Source organism: Apus apus, chromosome 4 (genome assembly GCF_020740795.1).
Source record: "Apus apus isolate bApuApu2 chromosome 4, bApuApu2.pri.cur, whole genome shotgun sequence".
In the NCBI taxonomy this organism is placed as follows: Eukaryota; Metazoa; Chordata; class Aves; order Apodiformes; family Apodidae; genus Apus; species Apus apus.
This window is the reverse complement of record NC_067285.1, coordinates 58,220,916-58,243,969: the sequence shown is the minus strand read 5'-3', so window position 1 is coordinate 58,243,969 and position 23,054 is coordinate 58,220,916. Positions and strand designations below refer to the sequence as shown.

The 23,054-nt window shown below is 35.3% G+C and overlaps 1 protein-coding gene across 3 annotated transcripts in view; it reads left to right on the top strand.

Moving 5' to 3' along the window:
- The window catches only part of LRBA (LPS responsive beige-like anchor protein), a 406,974-nt gene that overhangs the window by 304,348 nt on the left and 79,572 nt on the right, over positions 1-23,054 (top strand). For all 3 annotated transcript variants that reach the window (XM_051619696.1, XM_051619697.1, XM_051619695.1), the window contains exon 46: positions 4,429-4,581. In XM_051619696.1, coding sequence (XP_051475656.1) covers positions 4,429-4,581 — 153 coding nt within the window. The remainder of the gene's footprint in view (positions 1-4,428; positions 4,582-23,054) is intronic.

The window sequence follows — 23,054 nt, the reverse complement described above, 5'->3', positions numbered from 1 at the left end:
AGCACACAAATAGCAGATATAGGGAAACTCACAGGTACATAGAATTATACTTTCCCACAGTCATGAAAATTATTACATTGAAGTGTGATGAAAAAAATGAAATTTGAATTAATTTAATAGATGAGTATATATTTTTGAATGCCATTGGAGTCCCTTAACAGAAAAAATAAAGTGTGGCAATACGAATAAAAACCTAGACCTCTAATATGCATTTTTATTATTCTGCTTGACAGGTTATAGATAGGCTTAATATTGCTTAATGTGATTGTGAAATAATTTAGTTAAAAAATCTGGTATCCTATAAATGTTTTAATATGGTTAGGCAATCTGTGTCATTGTTCCTAGACACCTTTGCAGATCATATAACTGTGCTTGAAAATACATCTGTTTATTGTTTTCTAAACAAAAGAAGAAAGTAACATTTTATTACATTAAAGAAATAGTGTATCCTGTATAGATTTTTTATGTGTGGTGGCAAACATGAAAATAAATTACCAGTGTTAAACTGACATTCTGTCCATTTTACATGTTTGTTAAAAAAAAATATATAAAAATTAGTGAAGTTTCCTTAGGAATTATTGTTTCCATGCGGTAAAGGGCAATAGTTGGTAGGATGAAGAATTTTGTAAGCATTTTAATAAGAATCCTGATGTGACACATTTTAATTTTTTAAAAAATAATATACCAGTAGAAATATTGTGTGATAGATTCATGTTAATATTCTCTGTGAGCTTCTTCATCAGTTTTAATGACATCAAAAACACAGCAGAAGATTGAAGTATTGCTTATCATAAAGATGTCTGTCTCTACTCCATGGAACTGGTGAATTTCAACAGAGGCATTTCTGAAACTCATTTTCCACACAACTGTGCTAAAGCAAGACCTTCAACAAATCATACAGATCTTTCAATAGTCTGTAAAATCTTATTAAAAAAAAAGCGATGTGGGACAATTCTACCATTACTGTGTGTAAAGTTCCAGACAGGGTTCAGTAGAATTAGAAAAAGTATGAAGGCAACCAAAATGATTAGTCAAAAAGGAAGACCTCCAGAGGGACCAAATCAAAGTTAGTAGAATCCATTAGCTTGCAAACAGAGACCACTGAGGAATAATGTGATTCTATAGGTCTATAGTGTATACAAGAGTGAATAAGGAATTAGTATTTACTCTTTTTCATAATATGGGTACTATAACCATCCACTGGAACTGTTAGGAAACAGTTTTAGAATAGCCAAAAGAAAAACCTTTGTAGATGAAATTATAGTGTGGAAGACATTATTAATTACTTTAAAAATCAGAAGCACAGAGGAGTTTCAAACCATGAAAGTGTAAGAAACTGGTAGAATATCTGTGGAAAGACTGGATTTGCCCTGTGTTAGTCTTCCAGTCCTTGTCACTGTTCCAGGTGAGATACTAAGTGGTCCTACAGTCTGGTCCCTCACGGCAGGTCCTCCATCTTCATGTGGCACTTGTGTGAAACCACAAGTAACTCCTTTGTTCCCCCCTTAAAAAACAAGAAAAATGTGCATTAATTAATCTTTTTGAAGTTCTCAGGTGTACAAAAAGTTCCATTTTAATGGAGTTAAGTATGTGAGTCAGCACCTGCTGATTTTGTATCAATCAATGCATGTAATATGAATATTTTAAGAAAAAAAGAAGACTCAGTAAATCGAGTTGAGAAGGTCTACTAATGACTGCAGTTACCAAATACATGAAGAATATTTGTAAACTTGATAAAAATTATATATTTTATTACCAGGCTTATTTGCTGGTTTTAGGAAAGCTGTTGGCCTTTAGTTAATGTGTCATTTTCACTCACTGGAAACTGGTGCTAAATACTGCTCCATTAGAATGACCCGGTGTATGTGTTTACACTCCCTTTTCCCATGTGTAAATGGTCAATATAAGAAAATCAGGTAATAAAGAAGCTCCTTTTGTAAAAATGTTTCATTATGGTGTCAGTGAAAAACGTCCTGCAAACTCATTTCTGGAGTAATGAAATAACGTTTTATGAAGTTTCTAATAGTCAAACTAACAGAAGTTAGAATTTTTAAGTTTCCAGACAGCATATTGTTCCTGTGTAATCTAATGAAAACAATGTGTGTTCTGGAAAGCCAAATGCTTTCTGATCTTAAAAGAAACTAATGAATAGCTGTACAGATATATTTATATATAGATATATATAAATAAAAACATCAGTACCATATGTAATGAGCTTATGTTTTAAGTATTCAGAATCATAGTATGATTTCATATTTGTGGTGCATGCTGCTGTCAAATTAATAGTCCAGCATCTCTGCTTTTTCTTTGTTAGTTTGTCTGATGATGATAAAAACTACAGAAAATTCAGTGTTGGAGTACTTTCTTTTTGCAAACCTTTATCCTTGATATGTTCTTGTTCTTTCACTTATCCAATTAAATAGTTTCAAATATCTTTTTATCAAGTACTTGTCAAGCATTTGGTACAGAAGAATGTCTTTACCCTGCCTAGTTAATTAAGGTGACTGTAAACAAAAAGATGTACGATTCAAAGCCAGGAGTTTTTCACACAAGAATGGAGGTGGTAATAGCTTAATTCCTGCTTGATCTTTCCTGTCTTTGCCCTGGCTACTTCGGATTGACCTTGTGCACAATCTGATGACCTCCCTATTACACTCAGCCATTTGGAAAGCTGCTGATGCCATAGCTGGCCCTGAGGGGCTATCTGGGAGACTACTGATCCATTGACCCATGTCAAGACTGGGTTTCAGGTCCGATCTACTGAGCTTCTGATGTAGCTACATACTACACCCACTGTAGACAATGCCAGTAGGGCAGTTTGATTTTTTTTTCCTACTACTTAAGTGGCATGTAGTTTGCACTTGCTGGATGGAAGGCAAATTTTACACCAGTCATTTGCTATGAAATACACTTCCTGAAGCAATTACACGTATTGATCCTTTCTTTATGAAGGAAGTAAATTCTGTAGTTTAGTGGCTCAGTTTTCCAAATCCATCAAATTGCCACGTTTATATGGTGTATTTAAGTCTCATCATCAAGTTCCACAAAAAAAACCCCAAACCAAAACAAAAAAATCTTTGAAATATATTAACGGCAGAAATAGATATATGTTATATCTTAATGGACTTTTTTACTAAGTGTGATGCGGGACTTTGGAGACATCTATAAAAGTGTGTAAATGAGGTTCCAATCACATCAAATTAGATATGTTTATATATATCCTAGTGCATATTTTACAAAACAAATGATAATCTATGAAGTTGCATGTCTGTTTGCAAAATAGGGAAGCACTCCACTTATCCAGGAGAAAATCCTTATCCTTTGGAGCTTACTTTTACTTCCTCACATATAGTTTTCAATTCTGTACTAGAACGTGCCATTATCTGCTTAAATTGTTTTCTTTCTTTAGGCTTTAGTATTACTTTGCTTTTCTCGTAAGACTTGGAAATTATAATTCCTCTGCTGTATGTGCTTGTGTTTTTTTCCTCAGCTGAGTTCAGCATAGCAGGCTCTACCTGCAAAACTGCCAGGAAGGGCCAGCCATGGAGGTGTTAAATGCCACCTTCCGGTCCTGTTCAGCACAGGCCTGTAGAGCCCACTTGTTTAAGCAGCAGTGATCCTGACAAAGAATTCAGTGCATCCACAGACCTTGTAACCATGTGAAATTCCTTCCTTCTTTTGTGTGTGTGAGTGTGTAATTATGCATGATTCTTCCCTGTAATTATAGACTGGACACATAATTGAGTTAATGACCTTTCTATGAAAGAAAAATATTTACTCGATTCAGCTTTGTGTGTTTTTTTCTGAAAATGTGGTATAACTCTAGGTATTTTAGACTTTTAAAAAAAAATATTTCTGAGCATTGAACAATCTTAGATAGTAGCCTAAACATTAAGGTCTTAGAGCCTTTATGTTAGAAAGAATAAGAATTTAACTGTTGTTTACACCTTTGTAATGAATACGTATGGTGCTACTTTCACCCAAACTATGGCCTGCCATTTGTGCATTAGCACTTAAAAATGGGGATTGTATTAAGATGTGAAAAAAGCAGTTTTCCCCAACTTCTTAACATCCTTGGTTGTCTGTCACTAAATATTATTGTACCATGTGATGTTCATTACTTTAGTTTTATAAGTTTCTCTGTGCATAATATGCAATCAAAACCAGTGTTCTGACTTCTTTGTTGTATAGCCTGTTGTGTTTTAGTTCTTTGTCATGTTAAAAGTGCAAGGATTTTTCATATTTAAAGGCTTCAATTTTAGAAAGTATGAAGGAAGGGATTTCCCCATTCTGGAGGGGAGGGGGATGGATGTCTGTATACTCTCTTTGTCTAATGCTATGCTAATAATGATTATTCTTTTTTTAACATGACAAAGTGCATGCTCTGACAGAATTTATAACATGGCATTGTTTTTCATTTGTGTACAGGAATTGATTCCTGAATTCTATTACCTCCCAGAGATATTTGTCAACAGCAACAATTACAATCTGGGAGTGATGGATGATGGAACAGTGGTGTCTGATGTTGAACTTCCACCATGGGCCAAAACCCCAGAAGAGTTTGTTCGTATAAACAGACTGGTAAGATTTCTATCTTGTGTTGTCTGTCAAGTAACATTTGTTTTGCACGATTCTTCTGAAATAGTTTGGATCTTTACTTGCAGTATATAGCTGTTTATAATTTAGGTGGGCCTATGACTGAAATAATATGAAGAGATGTTAGATTTACAAGATTAGGAAGAAAACCACAGAATCACAGAATGTTTGGAGTTGGAAGGCACCTTAAAGATCATCGAGTTTCCACTTCCCTGCATGGGCAGGGACACCTCCCATTAGAACAGGCTGCTCGGAGCCCCATCCAACCTGCCCTTGAGCACCTCCAGGGATGGAACCCCCACAACATCTCTGGGCAGCCTGTTCCAGTGTCTCACCACCCTTACACTGAAGAATTTCCGCTTCATCCCTAACCTAAATCTCTCTTGTTTCAGCTTAAAATCATTACCCCTTGTCCTCTCACTGCAAGCCCCGGTAAAAAGACCTTCCCCAGCTTTCCTGTAGGCCCCCTTCAGGTACTGGAAGGCCACTATGAGGGCCCCCTTGGAGCCTTCTCTTCTTCAGGCTGAACAACTCCAATATAGAATTGGTCATTCCATAGAATTGCTCAAAAAAGTTTTCAGTGTGGTTTACATACACTGAAGATCTTACCCCATTTGTATGTCAGCTCTTAAAATGATCACTTTATAGAAGACTTGGAAAAGCTTTTTTTAATCATAGAAATATTTGTCACTCTCATCTCTTAAATGTAATTTGAGGGTTTTTTAAATTTAGTATCCATTTGACTCCAACGATCAGTGAACACCTCAGGAAAGAAGGCTGCATTTTAAATCTTGTGATGACTCTGTGTTTTTCCATTAAATTGATATTTTTCAGAGCGATTTTTACAAGAAAATAAAACTGAGTTCTCCTTTGCCTGCTTCATTCCCCAAACCTGTATGACTTTTCTCTTCCCTGTTTTGGAAAATCCTGTTGTTAGCACTGCCTGTTTTGACTGTGTCCTCTGTGCAGTGTAATAAATTACAGAATAGTTGTTACAGTATCATGGTTGGTGTTCCAGCACATTCTCAAAGCTGTTACATTAGGCTTCTCTCAAAATGAAAGGATTGTGTATTAGCAGTGCTCTAAAGTAAATAAATTAGAGAAGTTTTTTAAAATGAGTCTTGAAAAATGAGGCTGCAGTTTTCATGTGGTAGTCAGCAAACTGAGAAATGCTAATTAAGGCATGGAAACACTAAAAAACTTTTTGGATACCATGCTTAGACTTGTTAACATCCTGATACCCCTAAGTTAGAAAATGGGAATGGAAAAAGTTTTATTGTTGGTAGAACATCAGAACTCATATTCATAAAAGTGCAGAACAGTCACATCAGAAGAAATCTGTAATGTGTAAGTTACCAGGATGCTTTATGCTGCACTTTTACTGGTGGCATGATACCATAGTTTGCAGAAATGTCATTTGGCTAGATCTCTGCAGGCCGTTGTGGGATGCACCATCATAATCACAAATAATGTTAGGTGAATTTAGTGTTTTGCTTCATATGTGCAAATTTTATTTAAATGAGGTATGAAATACACTAACATTTAGCAGGATTACTTGGCAAACCATATGAAAATGCATCTTTTGATCTTACAATTGTGCTGATAGGTAACAGGTTAGGGAGGTAGCCTGACATCTTTTTTGAGCTTAGGGTGTGAGAAATTAAAAGCTGTGTTCTTAAGCAGACTTGTCAAAGGCAGTCTGTGGCCTTGATCTCTTATGTTTGTTTTGGTATAAAATAAATTTATCATTCTTTTAATTACGGATCTGGCTTTCCCCACTGTGAAGTTATTCTCCGTCTCCTGCTTCCTCCTCTTCTAAGATTTTAGCTCTTAATTTTCTTTTGCTCATTTCTAGCCTCGGTGCCAGTTTTTTCTCACCCTCACCTCTCTGTACCTACGTCATCCTTCCATCATTTCCCAAAGCCTTTCTACTTGTGTCTGCCTTTCTTGTAGCTTTCTATGATATCTCTCACTTGTGCTATATTCTCAGGATGAAATTCTTCATCAGCAGGAAGCAATTACTTTTTGATTATTACTGTTAAACTCTAGGATACAAAATGTAAAATCCCTTTAAACTGTTATTTTAGAAAGTAATTATCTCATTCCATAGTCCAAATGTATTTTTTTTTTCTTTCTATGTACAATCTACAACAAACGCATCTTTCTTTTGTGAAATCCTGAAACAAAGCAGTTCAGAACAGTAGAATGAGGGAAGTGCTTGTTAGATGTTAAAAACTTTAATTTAAGAAGTAATCTGAAAACAGCAGTATGTTAACTTTTGTATATTTGAAGGATGAAGATTAAAACTACTTTGGCATTTCCTTAATTTCACTCAGTGTTTCTTTTGAAAATTAAATATAATATTTATTATCTAAATATAATTAATGTTTCCTTCCATATACTTTTGCCCAATTAATTATTCATTAATGATTGTGACTTCTGAAACTATTTTAATCAAAAAGACTTGGCCAGTGATCTGTTTGGCTTCATAACTTCTGTGAAAGTAGACTTTGCAGTACCACTTGTCAAATGGCATACTGAGAGAAGGTGCAAAAGCTGCCATAAATTAGAGTTTTTCAAAACAAAGAGCTTTTACAAGAACATGCAATTTTCAAGTGTTGCATAATTGGACAGAACAGATTTTTTTTTTAAGGCTTAATTTAATTACTAAAGTAAGAAATAATTTACAGAGTGATGGTATATTAAAGTGTGTCAGACATCAGCCCTTTTGGTGACATGGTAGGTCCCTGATGCCGTTGTTATAATTCAGATACCAAGTTTTAGTCATTCTGGTAGGATGAAATTTAAACCTTTGTGCCAATGAATTGTGTTAACTGCTTCTGTGTGACATATTTAGCCTTGTTGTGGTGGTGGAGGCCCTATTAGTGCTGGTATGAATGATGCCCTCTGTAATCTGCTGGTTTTGCAGTGGAATAGAACTAAGAAAATTACATGCATTATTGGACTGCTTTTTCTTCTTAATACTTAGTGGATTGGACACCATCAGTATCAAATGGGCATAGTTTAATTTTAAATACCATAGGTGTGTTTAGGGAGAATGCTTAAAGCCCACTTCCTCACCAATACTATGGAAAAAAGCTTGCTACAATGTGGCATGGGCTGATTCATTCAGTTAGTATCTGCTTCCTGGTTCAGACAAAATAGTGATTATAGTATTTTAAATGCTCATTTTGTAAGCTATCACACAAGAGATATTTTTTCCCTTTGCATTTCAGTTTACCTTTTTAAGTCCACAGATCTTATACAATGATTTGAGCTCATGAAATGCATACTACTTTGATCTGTGACCTTTTTGTGGTGCTAATCGGGTTCCTGATATCATTATACCTTGCTCATTAATCATATTTCCTGCAGCCCGTCAGCCAGCCAGACAGCCCAAGCCCCTGTTTGCAGCCTTGTGTTGGCAGGTTTCTGCTTTTCCAGATTATTACAGTGTGATACTTTGGCTTCTCATAACCAGAGCCACATCAAGCTGTGTGCTACAATTAAAGTCAGATGGTCCTCAGGTTGAGCAGGGATATACTGTTGCAGCTGTCTGTCTTTCTGGAACAGACCAGCACAGGGAACAGATGATATGTAGGACAGTGCATAATAACAGCTTGTACAGTACTGGGTCAATAGCAGGGGTTCAGAACATTAATTGGCAGGCTGATAGCTGATTTAAAAGTGATTCCCAACCTATTTCTAATTCTATAAAGTATGTCTTTTAATTGAAATAGATTGTTGCAAGTCCTCTGTGTTTGCTCTGAAGGAAAATGAAGAATGGTGTATAATTAAAACTGGGTTTTGATTGATGGAATGTCATGATGAGCTAAACGATAGCATCAGGATGTCGTTCTAAGCAATACAAAGAAGCGTAAGATGCATGTATTGCTTCTGCACATAGTTGGTACTTTGTATTAGTTTATGATAGCACAATATTTTATAAGAGCACAAATCAATGATGGGGGAAGGATATTTTTCTCTGACACAGTCTGCAGTTTGATGGAAAAGTGGCTGGGGTTTTTACCATTCTGAAATCTTATTATATACCTCTAAAGCTCTGTATTATAATTAGTGCCAGAGAATAACTGCTACGACATTTGAAAATATTTTTCACTTTACAAAGATGTAGTTAATGATAATTGTATAATTGTATAATGTAATCATTTTATATGTGTATGTATGTGTGCATGTAATAAGAATTATAGTATTAGCTTAATAAGAGTCAAAAGCTACAGACTCTGCTATGAGATAAAATTGTAATTCCTTCTCGCAACAAAACAGAAAAACCCCAAATGCAACATAGTATTCCATCCTTGCTTTTTTATTTCAATGTTATGATATCTTTAGGACATTAGTAGGTGAACAAAGGGAAGAATGCTAACTTGGTCTGATATAAAATAAAAAGAAAATACCCAACATCTTTTTGGTTTTCCATGCTGCCAAGAGACCTACAGGAAAAAGAAATGGGGAGGGAAGAGTATAGAGAGCTAGATGTTCAGATATCATTTGGATACAGAAATCTTAAACAAAAACTGAAGCAGTAGTTGGCAGACACTGGAATACACATATCTGTTTAAACTAGCATTTTTCTGAGGTCTTCTGTTGACTTCATAGTCTTTGTTTTGTTAGCTGCCCTACTTGAGAATAGTTTTCATTTTTAGAAATTTAAATTACTTGTTGGAATTAGTGATAATTGCCCCATTAATGCTGATAGAAATATGAAATGTCCTTCTCATCACGCAGAACAAAGTAGACAGTCATGAAGACCAGGTGCAACCCAAGGAAAAGTCCCATACTTCTTACTGATAGTTAGGGATAGCTAAAAATCCCAGTAAGGCAGTTCTGTTTATTTTAAATAGTAAAGTGGTCTATTTTGTCCTGTCATTGAAGGTTGGATGTCTGAATAGGTTAAAATTGTTTTAAAACTATTAATCAACTGATAATAACTAAATTTCATAAAGCTTTGATGAGCCTCAGCTCTTTGAGAATTAGATTGCTTCAATGATAATAAAGTTGTTGAGGTTTGTTAAGACAGCTTTCCACAATACATCTTAATATAAGTATTTTAGTGCTTTAATGCAGAGTTAGTCCTTTCATGATTAGTGGTTTATTAATTTGATCCAATGCTGGGGAAAATGCCAGACAAATTAGAAAAGTGAAGAGATTGCTGTGCTGGACTGAAAGTTTTGAAATCCAATTTTCAAATAATTGAAAATGTAATGATTGGAAGCTAGGACAAATTAAACAAATGAAATACTTAAATGCATAAAGGCACTGTACACAAAATTTATTCTGGCATTATAAGTAAAACGGAGAGGATGGGTAGGCCAGCCATTCACCCTAACACAGATTTTAGTGGAGCAAAATAGATCAGTATTAAGAACCATGGGTTGGTAAGAAAGATCTGCAATGACAGCTTGAGGAACATAACTGGTAAATAGGGTGCATTATTTTCAGCACGGGCTACTTTACCTTACAGCAGAAAACACTGAAAAAGCAACACTCCCTGCCAACTACCACATCAACAATACTGAGAACTGGAGTTTTTGTGAGTCTTCACTCTTTCTTATCCATGGAAAGTGAATGGATGAAAAAAAATGAAAGTTGGTTTCAAGAACATTAATCTACTTTCAATCTATTAAAACCATCACTATTAGTCAAATGAAAATATTGAAGCAGCGGTTAAGGCAGTGCTTATAATTTGGAATGTACTGGATTTTTTTTATTATTATCTTGGAAGAATCTTTTGTGGTTCCACAGGTGTGTATTTGTAAAGGTGTTACAGCAAGAGCTGTAGAAAATTGTGGAATGAACTGTATGAATTAAGGCTCCCAAGTGCAGATTACTAGTAATAGATTGCTAGATTATTAGTCAAGTATAGCTTACTTATTAAATATGTTAAAAACATTAGCAGAAAAAATGCTAAAGTGAAAACTGGGTTGACTAGTAACATCAGAGTTGTTATATCTTACAGAATTTGCATGTAGGATAGAGAAGGAAAATCATAGCTCTGTGAACTCTTCACTCAGCTCAGGCCCTCCTAGATGGTTTCGTTAGCATGTTAGGTATCTGTTCATCTAGAAGAGATGGTGAAAAAGGAGAACAGTTTTTATAGCAATTCTTTCAATCTTTTTACTTCATGAAATATATATGCAATTGATGTGTTACTTCCATTTCTCTTTCTGCTGTTTTCTTGTGGCTTTCCTTTGGAAATTATAATCTGTACATCATACACGATTTATACAATGTCCTCTGTAAGGAGGATATCTATTAACTCTACAAGCATTTGAATTTTACTTTTTTAGAAAAAATCACTTTCATAAATTTATAATGTAAAAAGTAGGTTGGAAAGCAATCTGTAACTGCTTTTCCTGGCAAATACTTCTATTTCTATGCCACGCGTGTGTAATGCTTTTTTAAAAAGTATGTGTTTAAACACAGCTATTCACAGTGCATCTGAATACTATACTGGATTTGTTTTATGTTGCTTTCAAGCTGTGACTTTGAAAAAGGTTTGTGCAGGAGGTAAGGTGCCTTGTACAAGGCAAAATAAAGATTTCCATTCATAGAAATCTCACAAACTTAAAAGTTCAGAGAGTTTTCAGGAATATTATTATTCAGCAAAGTTGAGTGTGAAAGGTCCAGCCTCCTGACATATTGGACTTCGTGTATTTACAAGTTTGATACTATCTAACAGGTAATTTTTCCCTCATCTGTGAAAACCAGGTGCCCCTGGGAAGCACAGTGGCAGCACCATGTAGGTACTTAGCAGGCAGAGGAGCACAGAAAGACTTTTAAACACTTGAAGTAGTGTAGGATGGTATGTAAATTTAAGCATCAGGATTCCTCCTTTCCTCAAACAGAGCTTCCATGACTGTAGTGTGCAGTTCTAGAGATTGTCTGGTTTTTCCTTTCAGTTTGTCCATGTAGAATACCAACATTGGCTTAAACTTCCTTGTTTTGCACTTGAGCTAGGTGGTGCATGGGTATAACTTTTGTGCATGCTAGAATCAAGAAATATTGGATAATTGTAATCAGTCTTTTGATTTAATTATATCATGTATACATCTGATTATTAGCAGAGAAAGGGAGGGGAATCAGACCTTCAGTACATATTTTTAAGCACCATATTCAGATCTCATCTGAAGAACAGTCTAGAATAACATTAATATTGCCAGGACAACTGCCCCTAGGTGAAATCAGTGCATGTGAAAACCTAACCTGTGGGTATTCTAGAGGGAAAATAAAAGGATCATTCAGTGTAAGACATTTTTGAAAAATAAAGAAGAAATATTTCTAAAGGAATGTGATATATGGCCTATTAGAAAAGATTCTGAAAATCTGGGAATAAACAAAAGGAGACTAATTTTTCTGTACGTAGAATTGACTTTGTGTGTATATGAATCACTTACTTTCTTGAAGCACTACCTAAGAAATATGGCCAGAAAATCATGTTCATTAAATCAAAGTCTGTTGGAATATTTTTTTACTAATTTTCAGGTAAGAATTTGTATTGATTTGATTTGTAAAGGAGACTACTATACAAAGAATGTCAAATATATGGAAGAATATGAGGGACATAATGAAAAGTGAACTTGAGCCCTACTTTTGAGTAGAACTTGTTTTAATACTGCTGAAAGCATTCTGTTTTGGTTTTGTAACATGTCAAAATATGCTAATATTGAAAAATGGGATTTGGATAATAGATACGATGGGATACATTGAAGAGGTGCATCTGAAATACAATATGTAGGAAAAAGCAAAAATGTGATCATGTAAGTAAACCTTTTTTTTTCCTTTTCAGTGAAATCAATAACCTAGGTGGTGTATCATCAGTTGTTAATGAAGGGCATTGATGTCATATCCAATCAAGATATGTAAATAGGAAGAGAAAGCAGAGTTTGTAAAATATTTATTGCATAGTAATCCCTTCATTACATCTCATGTGCACTTCCTACCATCTCTTTAAACTCTGCATACAAGTTACTGTATTGAAATGACAGCTAAACTCTGGACTTCATCACTTGTAAGCAGATTTAAAAAAAATTCCACACACGCTTACATTTAAATAATTTCTTAAAAAGTCGTAGATTTAGTTTTCCTGAATGAAGAAAGCTTAATGGAAGCATGGTGTGTGATTTCCTGGGCAATCTCTCCGTCTTTGCTATTATGGAAAAAAAAAGAAAAAAGAAAAAAAGAAAAAAAAAAAAGAAGCTGGTGTCAAAATTTGCCAATCTTCATAATTTGAAAAATTCAATGTAGGAAAGTAATTCTAGCATAACTGTCATATTTAAAATTACTTCCTAATCATTATGACACACTACACAGTTATCTGTAATGCATCTATCTTAGTGAAGTCTGAGACTAAACAAGGTGAGCAGGAGAAAAACTAAGGAGTACAAATATTTTAAATTATAGCAAAATCAAATAAAAAAAGAGGTTAATGAGTATAAAAAGCCAGGAGGATGGCTGTAGAAGAGTCAAAAGGAAACCAAGCCTAAAGTAAAACTATGAACATTCAAGAGAGTGATAGAGATGCAGATTTTCTATCAAGGTGAGAATTTATCATAGCCAAGATAAACAGTAAAACGTGGAGGAGAATTATATACAGTTGAGGAAGATTATAAAAAGCCAAATGATAACACAGTTTGAGCATATACAGTTAAAAAACCCCAAATAAACAACAAAGGAAAACTAAGGTAAATTTGCTTTTATCCAAAAAAGTTGGTTGGAAACAATCTAGACAAATTTGCATTTAGCACTTCTGTTGTTTGATGTTGTAGAACTGGTGTTGGAAAGCAAACCCATGGAGGACATGAAAGTTATTAGTGTGTGAAATGAAGTGGGAAACAATTGTGCTGGAGCCATTGCCCCATTGAACAGGTGTTCACTGAATCAGTCTTCTCTTTGTCTGTTCTCTGAATGCTGTGCTTGGGTTCTCCCTATAAAGGGTGTTCTGAGGGGTACTGTTGAAAATGTATTGAGAATTTTGAGTAACATGGAAAAATTACATCACAAGTTCAGTGTGGATAGAGGGGAAAAAAAAGGTTGAAAAACAATGGTATTTTCATACTCAATTTACTAAGAGTTACAGTCGGTAACTAGAAGCTGCTTTGCAAAGAAATATTGCAACTTGTTCCTGCTGTAAGGTAAACTGATGAAGATCAGTACTTCCATACAGCAGAATGTGCTGATGAGAGACGTGGTAGGATATGGTGGCTTTACATTTGTTTCAGCATTGTCTAAAGTTTAATTATAATTAATATGTGAAAATATGCTGGTAAATTTTAATTTGATTAGTAGTTTGTTCTAAATTAAGTATTTGTAATATGGTCAGAATACAGAGAAGTTTCCATCATAAAGTTTGGAAAAGAAAATGAAATTTTTATAACATTTGTGTATGTGGAGCTGTGGAGAAATAAACTGGGAATTTGTGGTCTTCAGCTGAAGTAGGGGAGGGGTTGGGAAAAAGTGGCCATCTGTGCCCTATATGGAAGGATACAAAAAAAATCAGCTGAGGCTTTGCTTTCAAGTGCTTTTCCCTGGCAAGACTCCACTTTTTGAAAGCCCGGGATGAGGAACAGTAATGTAGCTAAAACCATCTGGGGTACAGAGAAGGCTTATGACAATGATATGGAGGTAAGAGAAACTCTTTTGTGAAGAAGTTTTTCTTCCTAGAAGAGAGGAGAGTAAGAAAGAGCATAATAAAAGCATACAAAATAATGACTAGTATTGGGAAGATGCATCAGAAAATTACATTCTTTATTTCGTAACGTCATGATGTAAAGGTTGTTCATGAAATGAAAAACTAAAATTTGCTACAATATTTTTCAAAGAGTGTTTAATTAGACTCAGGAACATTAAGAATAACAACAGAAACCAGAAACTATGAATGTTTATACAAATAAAAAGGTATCTAGTTGATTAGATAGTACAAAATACAGGCTGAAAGAGCTGGGATTGTTCAGCCTGGAGAGGAGAAGGCTCTGGGTATACCTTATAGTGGCCTTCCAGTACCTGAAGGGGACCTAGAAGAAAGCAGGGGAGGGACTTTTTACAAGAATGTGTAGGGATAGGATGCGGGGCAACAGTCTTAAACTAGAGCAGGGTAGATTTAGATTAGACATTAGGAAGAAGTTCTTTACAGTGAGGGTGGTGAGACACTGGAACAGGTTGCCCAGAGATGTTGTGGAGGCCCCATCCCTGGAAGCATTCAAGGTCAGGCTTGACCAGGCTCTGAGCAATCTGGTCTAGTAAAAAAGGTCCCTGTGCACTGCAGGAAGGGACTGGACTAGATGACCTTTAAAGGTCCCTTCCAACCCCATATATTCTATAATTCTAAAATACGTAATATGAAATACAAGATCTTATATTCTGTGCTTAAGACCAGCTCTAGAGGAATAGATGAGTATTTCGTGAAAGAATCAGTACTCCCCCTCTTCTTGCTCTTATATCTCGATATCTTTTTCTTGACTGTATGAAATTAATGATGCTTTAGTCCTGTACAACAGATCTCCTGGCTTTTTATAGAAAGGAAAATCTGAAGACATAGTTCCAAAACACAGGGGACTTGCAGGGATATATCTAAGGTTAGTCACTCATATCTTCTTCCTGTCCCTCACCACATTTCTCCATCCATGTCTTTGTTTGGGAGCAAATGTTTGTGAGGTTATACTTCAAACCACGTCGCTGAAATGATATGAAAAAGCCTTGTATCTATCCTAGGTTATTGTTTTAGTGATCTTATTTACAATACTGCTCTACCAGTGGTGGCATTGACAGAAATAATGGCATAGTTAGCTGCAATGCAGTACAAGTACAAGCATTTCAGAGTGGAAACTCCTTAAACTATTTTCTCTGTCCAAGCTGGTATCTCATTAAACCTCAGACAACAATGCAGACTTGTAGAGGTAGACAAGCTCTAGTTAGCTGTGTTTCTGACATTAGTTTAACTGAAGCAGCCCCAGGCTCTGCAGGGGGTATCATGCTGCTGCTTGAGGATGTGTCATGTCAGGCTCATGATGATTATGCATTTTTGCAAAAGCACTGGGTAGAAACTGATGGAAAAGGTTGCTGCACCCTAGCCCATCTGCTCAGCATCAACCTCCTGCTAGATGTGCCCTCACATCTGCCAGTTGTTACCCTTTACTAGGAAGTTCAGGTGTAGCCTTTTTGGATTAAGGAGAGGCCAGACTATAGCCCCTCCATCAAGTAAGCAGAATGCATTGAGCAAAACAAACGCAGGCTTTTGACAATTGAGGTCGTGCTCGCCATAATAATAGACGGACTGGGCAGTTGGTTCCTTTGGTCAGATGGTTGGTCCACCCTTAAGTAATCAAGGATTGTGAATTCCTTTTCCAGTTTCTCTTTTAGAAGCAATTCAAGCAACCTGAAATCTCTTGGGTTGTAATTTTTACTCTCAGCCTCTATTAGTTAAAAGGGTGTACATGCTAGCTGCAAGGTACCTCTTTCAGTACCTACTTGCTGATCTATTGAACTGCATTTGTAAAATTTGTGAACTATATAGTTGACTACAGAACTAAATCCAATAAAAGACTAATTTACTTATTTCATTCTCTTATAGCCACAAATACAGTATATTCTGCAATTTAAACCAATGTAATTGTTCTGCTTTTGAAGTTCCCTCTGAACTTAGAGGACTGTAGGTAAAAACACCAGAGCTAAGACTTTCTCATTCTTGTGCTCAGCTGTCCCTTTCCAAGTTAGCTTAAGTAATGTCAAATGTTTTAGCTGTCTAGCTTGGTTCAGTTTCACTGAAATATGTTAGGGAGTCCTCATTTACTAGTGTCAATAGAAGATCTGAGGCATAGTAGAGGGGAGATTTAACGAGCAACACCAGGTAGTTGCTCTTCTATTAACATAGCTGCTTTGCAGGAGTATATTGAACAGTATCTCTAGGTAACTGAAAGAAGGCTCTAGAACCAAACTATTGGCTCATTTCTTTTTGGAAGTAATTTTCTTTTCTCCATCTTAAATACTAAGTTTTCAAAATGAATATCCAACTTAATAATTGTATTAAATCTAAGCATTTTTCTCTTAATTCTGAGGTTTTGTTTCCTCTTGAGATTTTATTTAGGTAGACTAGGATTGTTAATAAAAAGCAACAGCTTTTTTATTATTTAGAAAAACAAACAAACATGTAAAGCATGTTTAATAATATTAGCAAAAATGTAATCGACATTCAAATAGGTCATAAGCAGACAAAATTCTGCAGAGATAAAGTGACATAATACATACTCTTGTGAGGTTCTTTGTGTTTGTCCTTATTTGAAATGGATAGAATTTCTCTAAGCCACAGTTTGAGAATAAATTTTGGATCTGGTCCAAGTTAGTTGTTTTCAGTGAGTGTTGAGCTGGGCTAATAAAAACATGAAAGGTTCAGCAGCATGCAAGTAGTTTAGAGGAAGTTGATTAAAAATATTAGGAAACTCAAGTGGTTTTAGTTTTGTGATGTGTAAAATGAAAGTCATGTTGGATGTTTAATTTATAATGTCTTTATTTGTTGTATAAAATACAACATTCTCCATTGCTTAAAACAAAACAAGACAAAACTTGTGTAATTGTTTGGAGAACATTCCAAACAGTATACCTAGAATAAAATAGTGCAAAGTATCCCATTTCTAAAATTATCTGAAAAAATATTACAAGTGTATAGTGGAAGGGTCCTTAAGAGCAGTGAAGCCTCCTAATTGTTACTGACATTATCTCTTGCCATCTGTTTTCTGAGGCAGAATAAGAACTTTATAATGAGGATTAGGAATGGAAGATGGTGAGAGCATGCTCCTAGAGTTGCTGGAGTATTCTCTGCTATCATAATGAATCACAGAAAAACTTTTTAAATAATAGGTTCTTAACATATTTTGCCTAAACTAATATAAATAAACTAAGAATATTTTTTTGCTGCGTATTTTTATAGGACTATTTTATTTATAGTCAGTTAATTTATTAAATCTTTATTTAAGATGCTGAAAAGACATGAATTAGCCATACTGCATTGGACTTGGATGTCTGCAATGTCAATATCCTCCCTTCAGACTGATGCAAGCACATCATGTTGGCACACCCTTAGGCTGTGTATACACCAGAATTAACCTATGATTAGAAACCATTCCAAAGCTGCATACAGAGGTTTTTTTAATCCTAGTTTTAATGGTGGTATAAACGGTTTCAATCCACACTTTTTTAGCAGATTGTGTTCCTCTGTGGCTTTAAATGTGCTTATTGAACCCTGTCCCAGTTGCAGTTTGCCCTTTCTGCATTCGTGGTTCAGAGTAAGTTTAGAAGAGAACAATATTCAGATTAATTCTTTTGGTTTTGGATGTTTCTCTCCCAAATATAGTGAGAAGTTAATATTTTACTGTTGTAACCACAGGTGACCACATAATGGAAAATTTTGCTTTGTGTTGAGAATCCTCCCATGGGACTTGCCATCTAATCTGATTATGACCCGTTTACAGACCCTTGTACCCACAGTGTTAGTAATGTGCTGACTTGTATTCTAGCTACTACTTTGATATTATGGTTATGTAGGAGACTGCCGTGAGTTGAGCAGTGCACTAGAAATGAGTAGATTCCCTCTACTCAGGGGTCAGTTTTATTTCTCGCTAGATCAACACAGTCCTGTTTGCCCAGTTTTATATCTGGTACTATATATCCTGCTGATTTTGATTTGTTTTCATCATCTTTCTGCTGCAGCTTATATAAACATTATCCTCAGTTTGGTTGATTTGGTGATGGGCAGGCATGCTAGAGGATCAGATGAAACTGCCTGGCAAGCTGAGTCTTGCCATGGTCTGCCAGATGGCCATCTCTGTTATATGTTGGTTTTCTTACTTCCCTAACGAGTGTAAGTCCCAGTGAAGGAGAGAGGTGAGTAATATGTTCTATTAGTATTCTTGAAGTAAGCTACAGGGTTTCCTGGAGACGGATGCTTCTTTCTTAATCACATCTTTACTGAAATATTCCCCTTTTTCCTGTGCCTTTTATCAAGAGATTTAGGATATTATGAGAAGTGAGAGTTTAACTACGGGGAAAAAGAAAAAAGCAACTGAAGTAGTGTCCAGAATTTATATTTGCCAGGGGCCAGTTCTGAACTGCAATGAAATACTACGTATTGGGAGTTTCAAGTCCAAAGATCTCTTTCAGCAAAGGGGCTAGAGAAGGTGGTGGCACATTAATAGTGAAAGAGGAGCTTAGTGGCAGTAAGCTGTGACCCGGGTAGAGAAGCAGAGAGTTTCGCAAGAAACTAATGAGAAACTACACTGAGGAATCAATAGAGTAGCCAGATCTGTTCAGTTCTTCCAGAGCATTCTGTGTTACTATCTGTAAATAATAAAATGACAGGGATGTGGGAGAGATTGATAAACGAAGACAGCTTTAAAGTCTCCAGTGATTACGCAAAGATCCTCATTCAGGAGCCTAAAATGAGATCTATTTGATATTTTCCTGAAATCTTAGGTTCATATATAAGGTATGAAGTTTGTAGTGTTATCTGGTGTCAGCAAGGAGATTGACACAACTCCTTTGGTCTGCACAAAGGAGTAATTCCTGAAGTATCTTATTTTTTTAAAAAAGTGCAGTTGTGGTAATAAGCAAGTATGGGAAATATAAATGCTGCTATTAATTTTAACAAGTAAATTTTGAACATAAAACATGACATGATGGGATAAAATGCTGGAATTTTATTCTCAGTAAAAACCTTTGTAATCTTGCCAACAGAATTACTGTTTCAGCCCCTTATGTGCTCTACATGATGTGAAAACACTAAAATTTATAAACATTAGTCTTACATAGCTTAAAAACTAAAGCTCCCTGCCAAAATAGAGAACTTAATTTGTGGATCTCATACAGAGTGATTATACTAGTAATACATTCTACATGCATTTACTAGTAAGATGAATATAGCCTCGTTTTTCATTATCCTTTAAAAATTCTATTTTGTATTTGAAATGTTAGGATCTGTGAAATTAAAATTATTATTTTCAGAATTAACAGAATTAACAGAAAAGGTGAGAGAAAAACATGGTATTTTTAATATGGTGTTTGAGAGCAGAACTGCACCTTATTACTTATCTAATCACTTCATGCATGTTAGCTTGCTATCTTTCAAGCAGTGGGGTGTAAGCTAATTTCAGGAATTTTTAATGTTCTTGGAGTAGTCTGTACATTTGTGACCCAAGGATTAGTAGATAGAAGGTAATACCTCTTAATTTGGGGTTATGAGTGCTTAGCAGTCATGTGCTGACCTTACAGTCATTACATGTCTGAATTCACATCATTCAGTTGTTTGCTTTGGTAACTGAGGGGCCTTTCCACAAAGCTACCAGTAGGAAAACATTAAGAAAGTGTATTTTGGTTGTGAATTCTTTTAGAACGATGATTCTGCATCACCTACTGCTTTGTGTTTTTTTAGTGAGTTTAGAAATCAACTGCAGATTGCATTGTTCACACACTATGTCATGCAATTAAAGCAGTAATTTTTTCCTCTCTTTGTAGGGTTTATGGAATGAGTTCATTACTTAAAGTACTTGAAAAACAAAAACATGAAATAATACCTGTATCCCATGGATACATTTCCCTTTAATTTATGCTTTAACACGTAGCCTCTAACTAAATGAATACATGCTGTTATTTTTCTTCTGGCTGTATTCAGTCTAAGGATGAACAGGGCTCATGTAATGAGCTACTGAGTATTTTTTTCTCTATACTGTTACATGTATATAGCTTCAAAACCCTGTTTATTGCACATAATTTGAACCATATTCTGAAAATAGCATCCTATGTTACCTTTTCTCTAACATTCACTCTGTAGTATCTGAATCATCCACAAATACTAGTAAGCTTACCTTTACATGACCTTCATGTGATCATCAAATTGTATTTTTCCTTTTTTATAAACGGAGAGGAGGCTAAAGATGGTGATCTGTCATCCCTACTAATTGTGGGTGTCTGTTTTGAAAGTACTAGGAGGTCACATTTTGTTGAGTGGTAAGCATTCTGGAAATTCTGAAAGAAAAGACATCATCTTGTTTTCAATTTAGGTCAGTTTACATTCCCTTTGCCATTCAGCCCAACAAGTAGTGTGTTTGTCTAATCAGGGTATCGAGAACAAGTGGCTAGAAACACTGTGACAGGGCAGAAACTGCTTAGGTTGGTATTGCGGCTGAGACCTAAACAAATTTTACCCTGACCAGGAAATATGGTCACAATAATCACAGAACTAATCATATTTTGAGAAAGCTATGTATCAAATCAGATATTCCCCAAAATACAGATTGACTAATGTGTACTTGTAAAAAGGTTGGTAGAGTTAGCTTTGAAATAGATGGCAGTCCTATAACAGGGAAATCCAGCTTTCTGGGAGAAGTTGAGTTTAACACAAGTTTTTTCTCTTTTAAATGTCTTGGAAAATAATGTAACCACTCTCTTTGTGGAAAAGGAGATATAAAACTCTTTTCTATTGCTTTATGGGTTCCCAATGTGCAAAAGACATAGAGGCTCTGATACAGATCTTACCAATCTTTCCATGACATGAATGAATAGAGTTTGGATTTTTAATATTATTTAATTTTTGTTTACATGAAGACAGCAATTTGCTTATCTATATTTAGTATGATTATTTGGCATGCCATGAAATTATATGCAACAGGAATATTGCTAAGAAGGCAAATGTGCTAACAAAATGTACTGCCAAAAATATTGACAAAGATATTATATTTTTGAGGTTTTTAAAGTAATACATTCTCTTAGATATGACATTTCCTTTGTCTTGCTCTTGAACTAAGGTAATGTATTCAATACATTTACCTTTTTGTATAATGGGTTAGGCATACAAGAAAAGATATAAATATGGCTTGGTGGATTTATTTTATTAATTTTTTTTACAGAGTATGTGAGGTTGGTTTGTTTTGATGAAATAAGGTGGGAAAGAATTTGTTACATGTTTTCAGAAATTTCAAGAGAGACCAGAGATTCCTTTTAGGTGAGAGTAGATGGTGGTTTTTTAGTAGTCTATGTAAATTATTTTGATTTCCCCAAGAAAAATCTGGAATTTATCATTCAGAATCAGTAATGTGGAACAGGGCAAAAGAGAGTACTTTGAATCTTATGCTGTCAGTGATGTGTTTTCTTGGATGAAATCTATTTTATTGTGTAGAAATATTTGTAGGCTTCTATTAACAGCCACGAACACTTCCAGAACAGAGGAGTTGAAAAAAAGGTAATGAATCTGCCCAACCTACACCTACAAAGGTGAATGTTGCCCTAGAAATCACATTACTGTGGAATTCCCAATCATTTCAGACTTTCAGTTTTATTGGGAAAACTCTTCACCTGCAACAGTTGAGAGGTCAAAACTGCTGTAAAAACTCCCAAGGTCTGTTTCTGCTGCGGAAGAAAAGATCTATAGCAGGGACTTTCCAGCATTTTTTAATTATTTTTTTTCCTGGGACCCCATAAAATTTTCTATTGAAAGTACATTTTCCTGTATAGCAAATTTAAGCTGACTGACAGTAAGCCAAGATTTTCTTAATTACTCTTTGTGGTCTCTTAGAAGTAGTCCATAGGGCAAAGGCATTTGCAAAACCACAGGTTGAAACCCACTGATTTAAGGAAGTGGCAGTCGTTAATTGTTCTTGTGTCATTGTTAAAATGAGCATCAATTCAGTCTTGTCATGAACTGTCTTTTTGCTGTGACTAGTGATTATGGTTTTGTAGTGGTATAATTGCCAGTCTAATAGAGGCAACTAAGGTTAACAATGGAGATAAGGAAATATCATAGAATTATTTCCTGCCTTTATCCTGGTGAGATAGCAAATATATCAACAAATCCCAACAAACCTCCAAATTTATTATGCCCTGAAGGAAGGTATTTGAAATTTACTAATGGGACAGATTGCATGCCAGATAAACCCTAGTAAACATAACTTTCAGGTAATAGTTTGTTTTCACAGGATTACCACATTAAAACGTGCAGGATTTTGAACATGAAAAGAGCTGTAGCAGCTTTTATTAACTGTCATAATTCTAAAGATTGTACTTGTTGATACTGGACATGGACCTGTATGAAACAGTTGCTTTGTTTGGTTGAAAAACAGTGCTGATTGTAAGTTGTGAATGAGTCTGTGGTCTGCAAAAATAGCTGTAATAAGTTGTAAGGTATGTGTTGTGCACGTTCATTTTCTAAATTTTTGAGTTGTTTCAGCCTAGAAGTGAGGCCTTTTCTGGTGCTGAATAAAAATGAGTTTATCAGATTGGAGAGGAACATGTGGTTACATCTATGTTTGATAGCTTTACTCCCTTACCAAATATTGAGATTGATTTCAAGTAAAAAGCAGGTAAACCTGGGTCTTACAAGGCCAAGGTGGAAGAGAGCATTGTACCATCCCCCTGGTTAGGCAGTCGCCATCCTGGGCACCGAGTCACTCGAGAAC